Below are 19,404 nucleotides of genomic sequence, written 5' to 3'. Positions count from 1 at the left end.
GCATAACCACCAAATACTAAAATGAATTAAATGGAAGGTATCAAGACAACGATAAATAACTGAGGTTTTGGTTATACTATGAAATGCTTAATAATGCAAATTGCATTAAAAGTATCACAATGCGAGGGATAAAACTGGTATATATATAACATTTAAGTTTACCCAACTCAACCACTGCGGTTACACTGCTCAACTTGGCACGAGTTGTATCAACCAGTACAACGAACATGAATTACATATATTACGTCAATTTGAAAACTGATTCCGATACAAACTCAGTCGCTTTTTACGGCATCGCTCACTCAGATTTGCAAATTATTTGCTTGAAGAATTTTCCCTTCCCCTTTTCCTGCTTATGACACTGTTAAAACATTATTTTGTTGATGATAATGACGATAATTTTTTAAATAGGTGATCATGAATATCTGGGTGTGTTGACTGTAAAAATATCGAATTCCCATACCGGACTTTGTTGGTTTTTCATTATTATCAAATCGGTGTTTGATATTGAGTTTTATTTACTGTTATTTCTCTGTCCTTTTAATATCCTTTGCAATCGTGTCCTTATTATACTATCCAAACTGCTCTGATCTGAATTATGCATTGTTAGATTTCATACCCTGGGGCGGATCCAGGATTTCAGGTATAGGGCGTTAATAATATTTAATGCTGAGCGAAGCGCGGCAAAATAAAAATGGACGTAGAAATTGTAAAAAATCAAGATATCATGCAAACATATTTTTCCTTCCCAATTATTGGGGGGGGGGGCGTACGCCCGAAAAGTCCATCCTTGGATCCGCTCCTGCATACTGAATCGGCCGATACCGAGTTTTAATGTCCATGATATTTTTTTTATTGTACATGTACACCGTATTAAAAATTATGATAAGTTTTAGTAGGCTTTCAATTTTTATGATGAGCGATTCTCATTTCGATTTCGATTTTTAGTATAATGATATGAAGCAGGTTTAACCGTAAGTGGACGAAGTTGAATATATAGATGCATGTAATAACTATATTTAAAAGTCTTGTCGCTATTTCCCCTCTTGTCGCCTTTTCTAGACAAGATGGTTATTGTCACTTTTTGGCACTTTTTTATACTTCTTGTCACTAATCAGTGAGACCGGCGTCTTTCCTATGTCATGTCGGAAACGAAAAAAAAAAAGAATCTGCATCTAAGTAATTATGAAGACCATATAATAGACGCTTTTTAGTGAAGAAGATACGAAAATACCGAAGTGTGTATGGGAAGCTCCGAAAACTGGAATGTGGCGTTAAGTGCTTCCAAGCTATTTTTTTTTTTCTTCTCGAGGAAGGGCCTAGGAGTTTGTTGCAAGAATTAGAATTTTAAATTCTATATTATTAAGTGATGGCGGAAATATTGAATCAAATTTTTCTGTCCATTCATGCGGAGTAAAAAAAACTTGTTTATGATCAAATTTTTAAAGAATAATCCCAGCCCCCCTTTCAGTATTTTAAAATGGTCGGTGTTTTTTTAATCTACAAAATAAATAGTTTAGCCTGTATATTTTTTTTCAGGACACCTTTTCAGAAAAACGCAGGTAGTTCTGAGTGTGGCATGACAAGTGTAACACAACACAATTAACTCTCAATGAATTAAATGACTGATAGTTCCTGTCATTTTTGTTACCATCTCAAAGTAATCAAAATACTTGATCGCAAAGAAATGACCAATAATAACTCATTTAAATTTTAACAGATGATAGAGAGTCGCATTTACCTCAGAGTAAGAATATAAAAATATATGGTCAATTGATAAACTTTGTTGAAATGGCGGGACAAATGGCGCGCTTTTTGATATGTTCGCTAAGGTTGTTATAATTTATGTAAGACCTGAACCAGAATCACTTAAAAACAGCTTTAGTATAACTCTCCTTCAAATTTTCATTTTAGGAAAATTGTGTCTTTTAAACCTTCTGGAAAGAAGCATTAATATATATACTTACAGTCAGTGTCGCTAAATTGCACTCGTCTGCTTTCTTTCCTATAAGCAACTGGTCGTTACTATGTACTCGTTTCTTTTTGAATGAAGAGTTTTGTATATCCCTTTAACTGTGGTTACATGTATCCTTGATTTCACTTGCATGTATCAGCTACAAATATATTATTGTTATGTTATGAAGATTAAGTGTAGGTTTATCGCTATTTGTTATGAGATAATCAATTTAATAAAAAAAAATCTGTCCTTTATATAAGAACTATACAATTTAAAACACCCAGTTTCTAGTAGGTTGCATATAAAGTTTCTAGTCTTTACAGATTCACGAATTTCGGCTACAGCTGAGACATCCACTTGTATAAATGTTGCGCATCACACAATTCGTCACCACACCTTAATTTGGCACTCACTAGCTCAGTAGTTTGTTAACCGAAACTGGTAGTATTAAACAATTCAAACTTCTAAAACACAGAGCACCATTCCTTATATTACACATTGTGAAATTTCTCGGTGCTTGATTCGACTTGTGTTTATGAGTGTTACTTGTACACTATATTCATTTATTCATTTTGGATCTTGATCCTCCATTGTTTTTTGTTTCTAATGCTGGGGGCTGACGAGAAGTTACTCCTTGAAACACGTGTTCAACACACCAAAAAATCACAATATTTATTTAAGATTAGTATTGGTATACACCCCCCCCCGCAAGCAAAGTTTGTAGGTCTCAGTATCGTATTAACTTTCCCATAGACTTCTATAGTGAAGTGCATATTTTTAGGATTTTTTAAAAAATATGTAAATTGATTCAATAAAACTTTCACTTATGTAGCATTTCTAAGGACATGTGAAAAAATAATTTCCCGCAAAGAAAATAGGGTGAGTCCACGAAGATCGGACAGAAAAGTAGTCTCGAACTATAAATAGCCATTTTCCCTACTTTCACTTTCGTTTTGCACTCACCAAACCAACCTTTTCAGTGGAACATTTTTATGATATTATGTTAGATTTTCTTTTTAAAAAGTTCTTCATCTTACAGTGTGATGTTTGCTCTATTTTATAAGTCATTGTTCATATCTTTTGACAAAATATTAGTTTGTAGAGAGGCAAAAAGAAAATGCACTATATTTTTATAGCATCCATGTTTTGCGTACACCCGCTCAGGGATATGCAATACGATACTGGTACCTGTACATGTGTAACATACTGAATATTGCGGTCGGGAACCAGTCTAATGGGGACATAACTCTTTATACTTCGCGGACAAAATAATCTCCAAACAAAGCCTTTTAAGCCTCTTTGTAATTTTTCTAGGTCAAAACGGCAGCCATAGTGAAAACCTTCCTATAATTGTCACATTTTGTGTTGTTTTGTTGTGTTTGACCATTGAAAATAGAATTATATCTGTAAATTACGAACTGATACTAGAAAAAGGGGCGTGGTGGAACAAAGAGAACTGTGAAGGACGTTGTGCAAGACCAAGGTCATGGCCAGATCAAGGAAACGAACATCTTCGCTGAAACCGAAAGTTGAGAAGTCTTTCAAAGAGCGAATGCAAATTGTTCCAAGTTTGAAGTATGTTGCAATGTCGTTTCATAAGAAAAGTGTTCTTATTTTGAAAATAATGGCATCCTCGATGTTGCATATTTTGTAATTTCATTGCAAATTTTATGTTTACAAACAATGCAATACTCAACAGTACCATGTCCATGACCATGACGTCCATGTGTATACAAATTACGTTATGGTGCATGTGATACATAACATGCATGCACTTAAATTTCTTGAATCCATTATGCGCTTAACAACATGATTTTAGGCTTTGCCTATGAAGATCAGGGCCAAGTTAACATTTGAGTTAGTTTATAATGCACCACTGTTTTTATATCTGATGTCTCAACCATAAATTTGCATGACTTTCTGTACCATGGGCTACATTATTCAGTGTTCTCCCCAGGATTTTTGGAAAGTGCGCATGACATAACAATAATAGGTCCTGTGTGGAAAAGTGCAACTTTGTATTTTATGTACATGTATACCGGGGTACCCCCATTCCGTTGGTCAAAATAATATTCCTCTGATCAAATTATCAATTTGACCAGACGGCGCTATTATTGTTCATAAAAATAAAATTCAGACATTCTATGTTTCACTTCAGTAAATTATGTTATGTGCATGGCTTTATTTAATCATTACACCAGTGACTGAAAGTTGAATGTCAATCACCCACTATTATTGTTGTCGTACCCCAAATCCGTGCATATCCGGTTCAGAGATGAAACAAGTATGGGGAGCCATATGGGATACAATACATTTCCAATAAATAAATAGAAATATGCTAGTATTGGATTTATTGAAAAAAAAAATATATAGTACTGGACAAAAATAACTTTATCGAATATTTTTTTAGTCTATTTAAAGAGAAATATTTTTATGTGAGAATTTAAACATTTCATTATTTATGGCAAATTATTTCAAAATGATGTTTATCTTATTTCAATTCCTATTCAAATAATCATTTATTTGAAATTGATTAAGAATTGAAATCATTAAGAATACTTTAGATTACTTAAAATTGATGTACAATGTACTAGGTGATCTCAATCATTAGATTATTGAAACTTGCTAATTTTTAATTGATAAATATTTAAATATTCTTATATAAGTATTTCATTTTTGTGCAACTTATTTTTCATTTGATAATTCTAACTTAGAAAATTAAATCATTTATACATTTGAACAACTTTAATAAAATCATCAGCATAAAAAAAACGAAAAAAAAAACTGTAAAACAAAAAATATCAACCTAAACAAACAATATTGACACCCTTTCAAAATTTTGGTGTGCTGTGCAAAATTTCATTGCAGAAGGTAGAAAGACAACTAACAACAAAATATTCACATTTTTAGCTCACCAGGCCAAAAGGCCATGAGAGCAATTGCCATAACTATGTGTCGGTCGTCGTTGTCTATCAATTTTTTCAAACATCTCCTCTGAAACTACTCAATAGATTGTAACCAACCTTTGCATGAATGTTCGTTAGGGTATTTTTAACAAACCTTGTGGGGATTTTTGATCTGGCAAAAAACATGGTTGCCATTACTAAAAATAGAGCATAGGGGTCAAATTATAGAATTATGCAAATAACTCAAAAATAGTTGGGTTTAGCTAAAATCTGGTGAGGGTAAAATTGTTCAGTTTGACGGGCTGGACCTATGCTGAAATTTCAGATAAGATCTGTTGATGAATGAATGAGTTGTGGATCCTAAAATGTTTTTTTTCCAGAATTTTACATTTCCAACTTTAATAATCTTCTCCTCTAAAACCACTGGATTGATTTAAACAAAACTTTGCATCAATGTTACGTAGAACATGTTAAGCAGTCCTTGTGTGGGGATTTTTGATCTGGCAAAAAACATGGCTGCTGTTACTTCAAATAGACCATAGGTGTCAAATTGTGGAATTATGCAAATAACTCAAAAACAGTTGGGTTTAGCTAAAATCTGGCAGGGAGTAGTATTGTTCAGCATGATTGGATTACCTACATGTACATGAATGCCAGAATTTTCAAAAGGATCCATTGACAAATGAATGAGTTATGGGTCTGGAAATTGATTTTTTAAACAAATTTCCTCATAGATAACTTGTACTTGTAGGATGGATGGTAACCAAACATTTTATGAATGTTTGTTAGGATAACCTAAACAATTTTTTTGTCTGTGGAAAACATGGCCACCACTAATAAAAATTGACGATTTGTTGAAACAAGTTGAAAACCGAAGGGTGTAGCTTAATTTTCTTGGGGGAAAATTGATCAACATGGTAAGACCAACCTACATCTTTGCTTAAATTTTCGTAAAGATTTGTTGCTCAATGTTTGAGTTTTTGCCTTCGAAGAGAAAAAATAACAATTAGAGATTTATTTTATGGTATGAAAACTTGATGGATAACTTAGATTTCTGTATTAAATGATTCTTGTGACAATTGTAGGGTAAGGTCAAGAGTCCAGCTTTAGAAAGCTATAAAGACTATTTTTGACCAGGTGAGCGATTTAGGCTCTCTAGAGCCTCAAGTGTGTTTGAACTATGCCTAACAAAACATTACCAGAAATGTCTTTTCCTACCTTCGCAGAGAGCGATCGATCTTGGAAATCCTGTATTGCAGTAAATAGAGTAATTACAACTTTTAATTCTAACTTGATAACACTTACATTAGACTTACATGCATCAATACAATTAAAGTTGTCATAGGACATTACTAATAAATAACAATAAAACAGTTTATCACACCATCAGGCATGCTACCTTATTTTTATCATTTACTGCAAGGTTCACTTGATTCTACATACACATATACCAGCTGGTGTACATACACATTTTGTACATAAGATCTGTTGCTGAGAATACAGCTCACCAAAACGTACTGATATTTGAAAATTCTGATTTTTTGTGAAAAATCTTTAAGGTCAGTTGGTTTGCCTTAGTTCTGTATGTTTGTTTGTTTGTTTGTTGGGGTTTAACGTCCAAGCAGCAGTATTTCAGCTATATTCAGACGATGAACATGAAATTGATGATAAAATGAACATGAAATGATCATGAAATGAAAAAGGGATGGGACACAAGGACAATGGGGTCGACAAATTTTGATTGCCACTGGAAATAGAGAGAGGTGGGTAGGGTTGGGCAATTTAGCCTCCTATGGTTCCTACTCTGGGAGAATACCACAGTAGGGTTCTTTAACGTGCGAGGAACGTGGCATCTTTCCCAACACGGTGCACCACTATGGTTTGCGGTCAGGTTTTCTGTAGTATAGCCTGACAAACCCAGCATGTAACACGCTAGGGGTACCCCATTCCACCACCTGGGGTACACATCCCAGTTGCTCTGTGGGCAGAGCACCCTAGTGGCTAGGGTTCTGAGCACTATTTAGTCGCCTTTTACGACAAGCTTAGCGCTGCTGCAGGCCTATTCTTTTAAGACCTGGACCTGCACGGGGCTAGTTCTGTATGTATTCAGCCAATATACATGTACAATGTAGTTGCATGAACTATTTTTGAGTAGGCAAAACCAAATTTTATTGGTAATGAAGTATAAGAATTATGCAATTGATTTTGTTTTGTTTTTTTTTTAAATAGGTATGAATGTTTCAACTGAGCTGGGGATATCCCCATTTTTATTGCAAGCAATTAGTCAGAAAATATCTTCCAAAGAAAGACCTATAACAAATGCTATGGATCCGGCATTTATTAAACAGGAAATGATAGAAAATCATGATGACAGTTCTCAAGAAGACTCAGGACTTACTGCAGACATGACACAGCTTCTGCCTGACATTGTGAATTCAGTACAGCAGCGACTGTCTGGTCAGGGCATACAAAGAACAATTACTGCAGAGGACATTCGTCAAATCATAGCCCTCAAACTTGCTCAACAAGCTCAGCAGAACATTGCTCAAAATCTTGAACCAGAGACCACATTTTCAGCAAATACAGAACCAGCCACAAACTCATCAATGATAAATTTCTTGTCAAATGTTGCAGCAACTCAGTCCAAGTCTTCAGATAGTGTAAATGTAAACTCTACAGATATACATGTACCTACAGAACTGAATAAAAATTTCAATAATGAATCTACAGTGCAAGCTACTCCTAGTATTATAAGCACTATGAACAATGATCAGATTTTTATGTGCTACAACAATCAGCAAGTAACCACTAACAATATAACTGTTCCATCACCAGCTAATGATATTGTTGTTTCTGATGCTGGTTCAGCTTTAAATGTTGTGATTGACCAAAGCGGCCAAAGGTATATTGTGCAGCAAGATACAGAATCAGGTTCTGATCAGTCCAGATGTGAAGACTTAATCAAGCAGGCTAGATACAATGACAAAGGAGAGTTGGTCATATCTGATTCTCTGACGTATGCAAGTACTGCTGAGAAGGCTGAAGGAAATCCTGGAATAGGTGTTTCAGTTGTTCCCCCTCCCCCTGTGACAGACCCATGTCCAGTGTGTGGAGACCAGGTGTCAGGTACAATACATGTATAATTGGGTTCTTTAATATGTTGAATTTAATCATAATATTTTGTCACCATTTTTGAATTGGTCCACATGGAAGTATAAAGAGTCTATAATTACATATTTCTCAACTTTGCTTAATTTAAAAAAAAATTGAAATTAAGGTTTATTCGATGCCTAATGTTATTGTTCAGTTACAATTTTGGTAGATTTTCAGTTTTTTACTTAAAAAGGTATAGTAGTCCATTTCTATTTACTTTTGATGGCCACATACTGCATGTCAAATTAGGTTACATACATCATGTAAGAGAGGTAGCTCTTGTTTGAAATTTGGTCACATTTTAAAAAGAAGTTTTTATTGGTTTGTCTACATATCAGCAAGTGTCTACACGTGAGCATGATAAGTGTCAAATTCCATTTTTAGCTCTCTAAGTAATGGGGACCTTAGCATTTTCCTATATTTATTCAATATCTCATTGTGTCCCTCCCACTTTTGCCAGGAGACATACATGTTTTGTTTTTGGCTTGTCCGTCTGTCTGTCCTTGTGTCCGTAACAAAGTTTGTCAGTGCAACTCCTCTCAAACTACTGAACCGAATTTTACGAAACTTGGTATGTTGCAAGAACATCATATGTAGTTGTGCATATTACCAGGAAATGTTGACCCCTTAATTTTTATAGGAGTTATGCCCCTTTGAACTTTGCCAAAAATCCTCATCAATAACTGTGTCAGCGCAACTCCTCTCAAACTATTGAACTGAATTTTAGGAAAAGTGGTATGTTGTAAGAACATCAAATATAGTTGTGCATATAACCAAGAAATTTTGATCCCCAAATTTTTGTAGGAGTTATGTCCCTTTGAACTTAGACATTTGCCAAAAATCCTGATGAATTGCCTTGTCAGCACAGCTCCATTAGGAAAATTATTCGGGTTATTATATAATAATTGTAACGACCTTTACAATATCCAAGAAAGATATTATGATAAAACTTGCCAATAGAAATTCATACCGAAAATAATCTAAAATTAGGAAACCATTTCTTTATCTGCATACATGTAGCTTTCATTTCTGCTCAGAACAGTTTGTGGGACAGGAGAAACATGCTTTTGCAAAAATAAACTTGAATGCAGAGATGTGTTAAAACCTTAATGTAAATTTTGTAGTGTCAACATGTACATATACATGTACTTGCCCCATCGGTTTACAGTAGTTGTATCAAGTTGCAACTTGTTGTTAATGCTCACTTCTCCCATTTGTCTTTGACAGGCAAAAGCTTCAGTAATAGATTACATGAACAAAGATGTCAGTTGTTGTTTTTCAAACAGAATTTTCTGAAGCTTCTTGTCATCTACATGTATGTCTTCATGGGCCCTGTTTGGACATTTTTAATTTCAGAATTATGGGACTTTCATTTTTAGGTCATAGAATTCCTTGGTACTTGTGTAATGTGTGTTCAAAGCAGGACAGATTCTACACAGGTACATGTGTAATGTGTGTTTAAAGCAGGACAGCTACTACACAAGTACATGTGTAATGTGTGTTTAAAGCAGGACAGATTCCACACAGGTACATGTGTAATGTGTGTTTAAAGCAGGACAGATTGTACACAGGTAAATGTGCATTTGTGTGTTGTGTATTTTCAGGATACCACTATGGAATATACACATGTGAGAGCTGTAAAGGTTTCTTCAAGAGAACAGTTCAGAACAAAAAGGCATTCCAATGTCACAGGAATGCTGATTGTGATGTGATGAGAAATAATAGAAAAAAGTGTCCAGCTTGTCGTTTTTCCAAATGTCTGTCTGTAGGAATGAAAACAGAAGGTATAAATAATGTTTTTTTATTATCTTGTAGGATTGAAATTAGATACAATGTATGCTAAGATTGAAAAAGTGGCATACTGAAATTTGAAATGCAACAGGGAATTCTGATCACCAAAAATGTAAAACAAAGCAAGAGCATAAAAATATTTGACTAAAAATGAACATAAAGAAATAAATTAAAAAGGCCTTGATTTCACAAAAAAGCTTAAGGAAAAAGTGCAATAAGGGTAGGAATCTTTTCACTTGCAGTACTATGTATAAAATTGCAAGGTCAATCATTATTTGATAAACTGTTTGAGAAAAAAAATGTGAAGGGGACAAGGAAGAGCCATTTAATTTTTAGGAATTTACAAGTTTTGATTTTTGATTTTTTTGCAAGTTTGCTGTACTCCCAAGTTGTCCTTCTACTAAATATCATGTGCCAGTTGGCATTTTCATACTTGAAATAAGTAGACTGTGGTCATATGACCTACATGCATGGGAATTCCCATGATTTCATTCATTTTCAAAGGTATATTGTACATGTACATGTACTTTACAATGTAAATCTTGATACCAGAAGTGAAATTTTCAACACATGTACATAAATATAAGTATACTGACATAAAACTGTTTGTTTTGTTTGGAAATTTAAACACTGCAGGGACCTCATTGAAATTTAAGGTTGATGAATCAAACCGGTTTTTTTTTACTTTTTTTACTTGTCTTTGAATGTGTGTTTATATAGTAAAATATAATTAAGGGAAATAAATAATCTGAACAGAATTTATTATACTCCACACAAAGAGGGTTTACAAGTAACATTTTTGACATATCTGACAGTCAGTCCTTATTTTATCCTAACAACCCATCTTACATCAATAAACTGAGTTTTATGAAAATTATATAGAAAATAGCCAATATGTTGTTGTATGATCCCTCTTAGTAAGTTAGAGCACCTCTTTGAACTTACGTGTATTCAGCAGAAGTACTGGACTAAAGCAACTTCTCTCAAACTATCAAACAGAAATTCAGAAACTTTGGTGCGTAGATAGGACACTGTTTGTAGTTATGCATATACATTGTACAACTAACTAGAGAATTTTCAATTTGTTTAGAGTTATTTCCCTTTGAATATAATTCCCCGAAGTACACCTATAAATCTTCATTCAGTTGATGATCTGAAATTATCTTTTCCAGTTGCAAAAATAATCACAATTTTTATTTGGGTGTATATAGGTTTCACCCTGTACAACTTTTTTTTAGCTGCTAGGAACTTTGTTATGAAATTTTGTAGGATGTAATATAACCATGTGGATGTTTGCATACTGTCAGGGTTTATGTTTAGACAAAAACGTAGAAATGATGGCTGTTGGAACTTCGGCTTTTTTCAGCAAAACTTGGTCTGATGCATTGTCTGCAACTCCTCAACGATTCAAAGGATTATTATGAAACTTAATGTGGTGTTAGATTACCACATGGAGATATGCATGTTGCCTGGAATTTATGTTGAGGCAACAATTATAAAAATGACAGCGGTTGAAACTTAGGCATTTTTTAGCAAAACTTGGTTATAGTACCAGGGATGATTTTTTTCTGCTTTTTTAGTGGATTTCAGCTATTTCAAATCCGAATTTAACCGTTACGATTCATTTATTTGTATATTTGTTTCTGATTTTGAAATATCCACTTTATTTGTTGACCTTGTAAAATCATCCCTGTAGTACCCATTCTAGTAAAAAGATGGACAAAGTTTTCATTTTTAGCACTTAGTTCATGTTGATCTCTGAATGTACTATAATGATAAAGGTATTCACCTGACATACACTTAATGTAGTACACAAGTTAATGTATATTATTTTATTTTCAGCTGTCAGATTAGATAGGACTCGTGGTGGTAGAAGCTGTTATGATGGATGTTCTCCACATGGACGCCCCAGCAAAACATTCCTTGACAAAAAAATAACTCCTAAACCGAAAAAACTGCAACCTGATTATATAAAACAATTACACACAATGGAGCTTAAACTCCCATCAGGAGGGACAATCTCAGGGAGTCAACTGGTGAATGCTCTTCAACGAACAGCAACAAAACCTACAGAAATTGTTACTCCTGTTGTCCCTCCTGTTCTTACAGAAGTAATGAATATGGAATCTTTATTATCCGAGGATGAAACAAGTTCTGACCTCCCTGAAAAGTTGGCTGAGGGTGACCAGAACTTTTTCTTGACATTTTTGCAAATTGCTGAAGTGCGGTTGTATAAATTAGTGAGATGGGCCAGGAATCTGCCTCAGTTCAGTGCAATATCAGTAAGATTTGTTATCAAATTGAATTTTCAATGGATTGTACAAAAATGTACATGTGCTAAGTGCCAGAAAATGGTTCTGTTATAGAAAAATTAATCCACTTGTTAAGTTTGGACCTAGTACTTATGGCTGAAAAATCTATATTCTGATGAAAATTAAGATTGAGGCATTTCTTCTTATATTTGAGGTTGTATATTGGTATGGCACTGTCGTCTGTGTCGTTGTCGTCGTTGCCCAGAGACACTGGGTTTTGTATGGGATAACTTGAGTTTTAGTTGGTTGATCTTTATAAAATTATTTAACAAGTTTATAAACCACAAAGGGAAGGTTGGTCTAATGTATTGATTTTGGAGCATATAGCCCAACCGTTATAGAAATAGGGACCAAAAAGGGGTCTAATACACATATTTCATTCAATTCAACTATGTAACTCCAGTAAAAGCATAGGACTGTCGATGATATTCTTCAACAAAATTTTATACCACAATCGTCAGACTTATATTGACATTGGGGGTAAAGACTTGAACTTTAGAAATAAGAGGCCAAAAAGTGGGGCAGAAAATGTCCAGACAAAAACTTAAATATTTTAAAAATTTTGGTCCTATTTCCAATTTTTTTTCTATTGGATACCTTATGAAAATCCATGTCTGAGTTTTTCAGATTTCATATACTTCTAACTGTTTTTGAGTTTTACGGAGTCAAAGGGGCCACATCTCAAAAATTCTGTTTTTTTTAATTTTTGGCCTGATTTTGAATTTTTTTTTTTTTGATTCCTTCTGAAAATCCATGAGATTTCAGATATCTTTAAGGTTTTTGAGTTATAATGATCAAAGGGGCCACACCCCAAAAAATGAACTTTTTAATTTTTGGTCTGGATTTTAAATTTTTTTTAATGGAATTTGAAGTTTTGTGCTATATTGTATCCATAATGAATCCTTATTCCCTATGCTTAAGTGTGTCGAAAACTATATTGTATCTGCACTTGTCCCTACTCTTCTGGGTTCGACCACTGGGGTTGTATCATGCTGCGATCTGTGAAGCATTTTATTTACAATTTGTACCCCAAAAAAATTTTGTAAAACCATAACACTTTGCAAACTAAGTGTAGTATTGTTTATATGAAAAGCTAATACATGTACATACATGTACATGTTAAAAAAATTGACTTTGATGCATGTAATTCTTTTAATTGTTATATCCAAGTGAATTATTTGATTTACTGATAGTGTGACCTCTATTAAGGGGTCACTGTTGATGAATGGTAAAAGTGACCTCTCAAAAGAGGATGATCTTTCAAAAGGGGTTTGGTCAAATGCTACAATTTTCTGAGTCCAAAGTGAAAATTTGAATAGAAATGCATGCACATATCTGCTTTGCATACATTTTGTTTAGCCAAAGAAAGGAAGGTATTGTTATGGGATCATGTTGTATGACGAGAGATCTGACTGAGACGTTTTGCCTCAAACTGATTTAGAAGTTATTTAATTATTACCTATCAGTGAGAAGATTTCAACACCATTGGACTATTCCTTTAACTATACATGTGTTTTTGTTTTTATTAGTGAGTTAAATCTGGCCAATTGATTGATTAATCATTTAAACACCAGTAATTCTTTTTGTACTTCTTGGGTGTTTACAGTGAACAAATTGTAGATTTAAATTAAGTTCTGAATGTAGAACAAGACAATTTTTTTTACATAAACTGATGACCACTGACCGAGTTAGAGTGGTGGCCGCTGAATGGAATTAAAATATATAGGGAAAACCATGGGCAGGATGAAAGTAGTGACGGCTAGTTTGAGGTGCTGTTAGGGCAGGTTCAACTGTGCCTCTTTTTGTTAATTCTTTTTTATTATGGAAATTCTGTCAGTTAGATTTCTAATAACTTTCTAAAAAGATATTTGGCTTGAGCTAGGTGATTATTCATAATACTAGAGATATTCAGGGTTTATCTTTTCATATTACAGACAGATGACCAAATACTACTTCTGCAAAACAGCTGGGCGGAGCTTCTTATATTCAACTGTTGTATGAAATCAATTGAGAGTAGAACTGAAATATTTCTTCCACTTGGTAAAACTGTTGATTTGGAAAAAGCTCGTGGTATTAGTGAGGGATGTGAAGACATTGTACAAAGAATGTTAGACTTAACAGATCAGTTACGGAGGTTACATGTTGATCAGTATGAATATGTAGCTTTAAAAGTGCTAATTCTTATCACTCCTGGTGAGTAAAGTGTTCTTTAAAACTACATGTACTTATTCTGATTACTCCTGGTGAGTTAACTGTTCTTTAAAATACCGTGCTACTATTTTTTTTAAAAAGTGCTTGTTCTTATTAAAGTGCTTTCCCTTATCTCCTGGTGGGTGAGTTGTTCTCAAGGGTTTCATTATTTATTTTGCAGTTTAGGTACCAATGGTTTTGTAGCAGATACTTTTCATCATTTTCTCTCATAAAAAATATAAAATTTTTAAAATTCTGAATGTACCTTTGTGTAGCTTAGAAGGGGAAAAGTACAGGGTACCCTCTCTTAATGAAAAGTCTGTGTTCTTAAAAAGTGCTTGTTCCTGTTACATCTACATGTACTTCAAATGAGGGGTATATATATTAGGTGTCACATACATGTATATACATTAACAAATATAATATTATGTTTAAATTTGAATTTAAAATTGTATACATTTTTATTGACACCTACTGATTTTTAAATTTTGTTAAATGACTACTCATTCATATCACAAACAGCTGCTCCTTAAAATGTGAATTGTTCAAATCTGATGACGTTTTAATCCACATCACAATGTTTACATTGTCAAATCAGCTGTGATTTCATTAACAAGATGATTTTTGGTTGTTTGTAATCTGACCAAACAATGTTTTACCACCTGATTTTGTGTCTAAAATTCTCTGAAGGTTATCATTCCTACCAAATACTTATTTTCAAAATTGCGAGAACATTTGTCACAACAGAAATTTAAAAATACAATTATCAGTTTTTTGTCAACAATTGGCATTTGGCAACAAATGGCGGAATACAATTTGCACATTCAGGAGCCTTTCAATGAAGTATATTAAAACATGATTTATTCTAAATTGAGACACTCTATCTGCCACAAACAACATATTCACCTTTTCTAATAATTCACAATTTACTCTGCTTCTTAGACCGAGGTTGAGAATGAACCTCACCACCTTATTTTGTAAAACTTTTTTAACAACCCCTTCCCTTAACTACTATACCTCAACGAACATGAGTTATCAAAATAGCATTGTATTAATGCCGTGGTGAGGGTCAGTCTTGTTCTCGTGTCAAAGCACTTGCTGTTTCTATATAAAAATCTCAGTCTACCATTGACTTTGTTTAGATACAATCTGTTCACAATTTAAGTATTTATCTATATATACACCAAGATATTTGACAGAATCTGTAGAATCAATAACATGATTGTAACATTTCACTCTGAAATTTGAAACATTATTAACCTTTTTAGGAGGACCAAAAAGCATACATTCTGTTTTACCTAGATGTTAAGAAAGTTTGTTATCTATAAGCCAGTCAGAACATTTTTCCAAAACCTTTCCGAATTTATCTGAAATAACATCAGGGTTTTTATGCGTAAATAATATTGCACTCTCATCTGCATATAAAATCAATTTACAGTCATCATCTATGCTTATAGACATATCATTAATATGTGTTAAAAACAATAAATTTTATGAAGAACCAAAACTCCAAACAACTTACTGTATATATGTACATACATGAATGGAATTGGAAAGCAAACAGATAAAAAAAATAAAAGTAATTAAAGCAAGTTATGACAGTTCCAAATATTCTGACAAATTCAGTAATTTCTGTGACATCAGTAAATGTCTATTGCTTTTCTAAAATCTGTTTTTCACTTCATAATTCTACATCTAAAATTGTTGATTATTTATTATTTTAAAAAAATCTTTTATTTAATTTACTGTTTTTTATTTATAGACGTTAAAGGAATGAAAGAAAGTGAACGTGCTCGTGAGCAACAAGAAATATTAAGTGAAGCTTTACACAAATACACTACTTCACATTATCCTCAATCTCCCGACAAATATGGTGAAATGCTGCTGCGACTGCCAGAAATTACTCGTGTGAGCAGTATTGGTAAAGAACTGTTAAACACCTTAATGCCCCCAGGGTTCCAGTCATGTGGGTTGCTGTTTGAACTTCTGAAAGGAGATGGTGCTGCCAAGGATGACAGCTAACTATAGGTCTCTCTGTCAATTAATGCTGTATTTTAATATGTGCTTTTTACCTGTGATCATGTAATTTATGTAATTAATCTCCATCATTGAAAATTATGGGAAAATGTATTAAATTGATTTTTAGTTGATCATTTTATAGGAATGAAATTAACAAGCATTTTTAAAATCTTATTATTGTTAACACATGTAGACTAGTCTCAAATGTTAAATGTTTTAAAGTGAAGTTTGTAGGTTATTGATCACTTTCTGCCTGATATTTTATAAAACTGCTACTTATATATATGGAACTAAATTCTAATACTAGGTACTTGTTAATCATGATATGTATGATAGAGACCAGTCTCTATAGAAACTGTTTAAAATTAAATCTTCTAACAGTATTACTAGCGGACAGGTTAAAAGTGCTTAACTGTACCTGTACATGTATGTACAGGTGTTTTTAATACTATTGTATATGGAAATCACTTCTTTTTAATCATGTTTGTGTACACAATGTTCAGTCAAATACTAAGATGCATCTAAGGTGCTAAACGTTACTTGTATACAAACTTAAGGTTCTTTCCATGTAATCTAGGATGCACACCTATACATATTAAATTATCAGTACATACTTCTCAATATATTTCTTTTCATCCAAAATATATGAAAAGTTTTTTTGAGTGCATATTCTTTGAGGTGTTATGAATTTTTTTTAAAAATGCATAGGCAAGGTAAGGCAAGGCAAATGCATATTACATGATGAGATATATGCAAACTTCTCCTTGACATTGTGTTGAAGAAATGATAAAAACATTGCATAAATAGAAAATACTTAGTGTGTTTTTTTTTATGTATGTCTGGGTCAAGGACCTGCTCCCCCTGCACAAAAGTGACTTATTATTCTTCATGTATTCACCCACAAAACCAAGATTGTAAGAACCTATGCAAGATGTTAAAGGACCAGTTACCAAATATTTTGGAATAAAATATCTATATCCCCTGTCTGTTTTTAAGAAATTATAAAATTATCATAAAATGTACTTCCATGAAAAATAATACTTTCACACAATTTTTTGAGAAAATAAATAAATGCATTATGAAGTATGGAAATAATAAAATCTTTCCAAATTGTTTCAGTTTATAATGTATTGGAAAAGCGAGTATATTGACATTTTTATGTGTGTCTGTGTGCATCCTAGATTTTGATTTTGGAATAACTTTGAAGTGGAATGGATGGAGAAGGAATGCATATTACTTAATAGATATCATATCCTACTCAAAGAGTGGGTGGTGTATTGGAATCACTTTGTCAGTCCATCCCAATTTCTCTCAGTTTGGCTTCAACTTATCAAAATTGATTCAGTGTGTCCATTCATCATGGTTGGGTTAACAATTTTGGCCCCTGTCCAATCTCAACTTTCCAGTTGAGTGGATTTTGGAAAATTTTTCAGTGCATGTAAATGATAGTTAAAAAAAATACATTGCGAAAATTTTGGCTACCTTTTAATGGAGTGAATAAAAATTTGTTCTGAATTTTCTCTTTTGTGAGTTGTTAATGGAAGCAGAGATTTTATCGCTACCTTTTAATGGAGTGAATAAAAATTTGTTCTGAATTTTCTCCTTTGTGAGTTGTTAATGGAAGCAGAGATTTTATCAAGTGACTGCACCAACAGCAAAAAAAAATATGACCGACTTGTTTTCCTGGCCAAAACTGTAGGTACATAATTTACTAGCTTTTCTACTTGATCTATACTCAGTTTAACAAAGATTATAAGAAAATGTTGTTTTTTTTTGTTATGAGATGCACTCTTCTACAGTGGTGAGTGGAAATACGAACTCAACTTTGTCGTACAACTTTACAATGAAGAGAACCAGATCTGAAAAAATATATCTATATTGGTGCTAGAATATCCAAATTAATTGTAGGCGACATCCTCATTTTCATTTTATTATCAATATCTCAACAGGATATTTAAGTAGGTCATCAACACAAGACTAAAATTATTTCTCATTAGCCAGAAGTTAATTTTATTGATTATATTTGAGATAGATTGTTATAACAGTCTAATGTATTATTCCAGGATAGTAATATGGACTTCATCAATACCCAGGTAACAACGCTATTAATCAGCTCTTCAAATTTGAGCCAAGTTAACATTTCAAGATAATGGTCAAGACGTTAGGTATTGTGTTAAGACACAATTTTAAGTAGATTTAACTTATCTGGGTCACAGCATCAATGTCTTTAAGGTGTTAGGTTTAGTACTTTATGTTAGGATATTCAAAAAGATGCTTGTTTTTTTTTTTTTTTTCAAGTTGTATTTGTTACTTTTATGACGTTACAGATGAACAAGACAATAACATGATATTGTTTAGTTTGTAACAATTTTATTTGCTCAACTGGAACAAATGGGATAGGACACAAGTTAGTCAAACTTATGAAGTCTTATCCCAAATGCTGTTGTGAAGATAACATCAGTGACGTTGACATTTGACAGTTTCCATATATTTTAAAACTTGTATATCTTCAAAGTATGCACAAGTTTTGACTTCTTTTGGAATGATGTGATGTAGACATTGAAGCTCACACAATTATATACATCTGGTTATTTTCAAAACCTTAAAGGTTATTTAACAGCTAATTTGTTCAATGAACAAAACCTCTTAACATTACTTATCACACAATTAAATGCATATAAATTGTTTCAAGCATTCAATTTAGATGTCAGAATGTATATATTGTTTCTGAATTTACTGTATAGTAATATTGTGTGTCTTGGATGTATATATTTACTCTGATATCATTTTTGTATCATGTGGATTCTTTATCAGGAAATCTATGTCAAATTTTCCATGCAATAAACATAATTTTCTGGATATATGGACTTGTATTTCTGTTGTTCAACAGGTTATATAAATATTTGATAAAGTTCATTTCTAATGCTCAATCCATAAGGCTTAATTTAAGTGTTATGTATATGTCCTTCAAATTTACATCAGATTCCATGTTTGAACCCTTCCTGTTCATATTTCATGCATGCTAAACTCTTAAACCACACAAGATAATTTGATGAAAAGTTGCTGAGGAGCAGTT

The 19,404-nt window shown here is 33.0% G+C and overlaps 1 protein-coding gene across 1 annotated transcript; it reads left to right on the top strand.

The window, feature by feature from the left end:
- The first annotated feature begins 3,397 nt into the window (after positions 1-3,397).
- On the top strand, positions 3,398-19,187 carry LOC148611207 (nuclear hormone receptor FTZ-F1 beta-like). Its single transcript, XM_088591497.1, has 6 exons — positions 3,398-3,532; positions 7,093-7,989; positions 9,621-9,800; positions 11,650-12,089; positions 14,054-14,312; positions 16,072-19,187. The coding sequence occupies exons 2-6, from the start codon at positions 7,095-7,097 to the stop codon at positions 16,329-16,331; spliced, it is 2,034 nt and encodes a 677-aa protein (XP_088447623.1). The 5' UTR covers positions 3,398-3,532; positions 7,093-7,094; the 3' UTR covers positions 16,332-19,187.
- The last annotated feature ends 217 nt before the right edge of the window (positions 19,188-19,404 follow it).

The sequence above is a fragment of the Perna viridis genome, chromosome 7 (assembly GCF_037379345.1).
Source record: "Perna viridis isolate PV_CMFRI_1.1 ecotype Kerala chromosome 7, ASM3737934v1, whole genome shotgun sequence".
NCBI lineage: Eukaryota > Metazoa > Mollusca > Bivalvia > Mytilida > Mytilidae > Perna > Perna viridis.
Note: the sequence above shows the minus strand (reverse complement) of the source record. Positions and strands in the feature narration are given on the sequence as shown.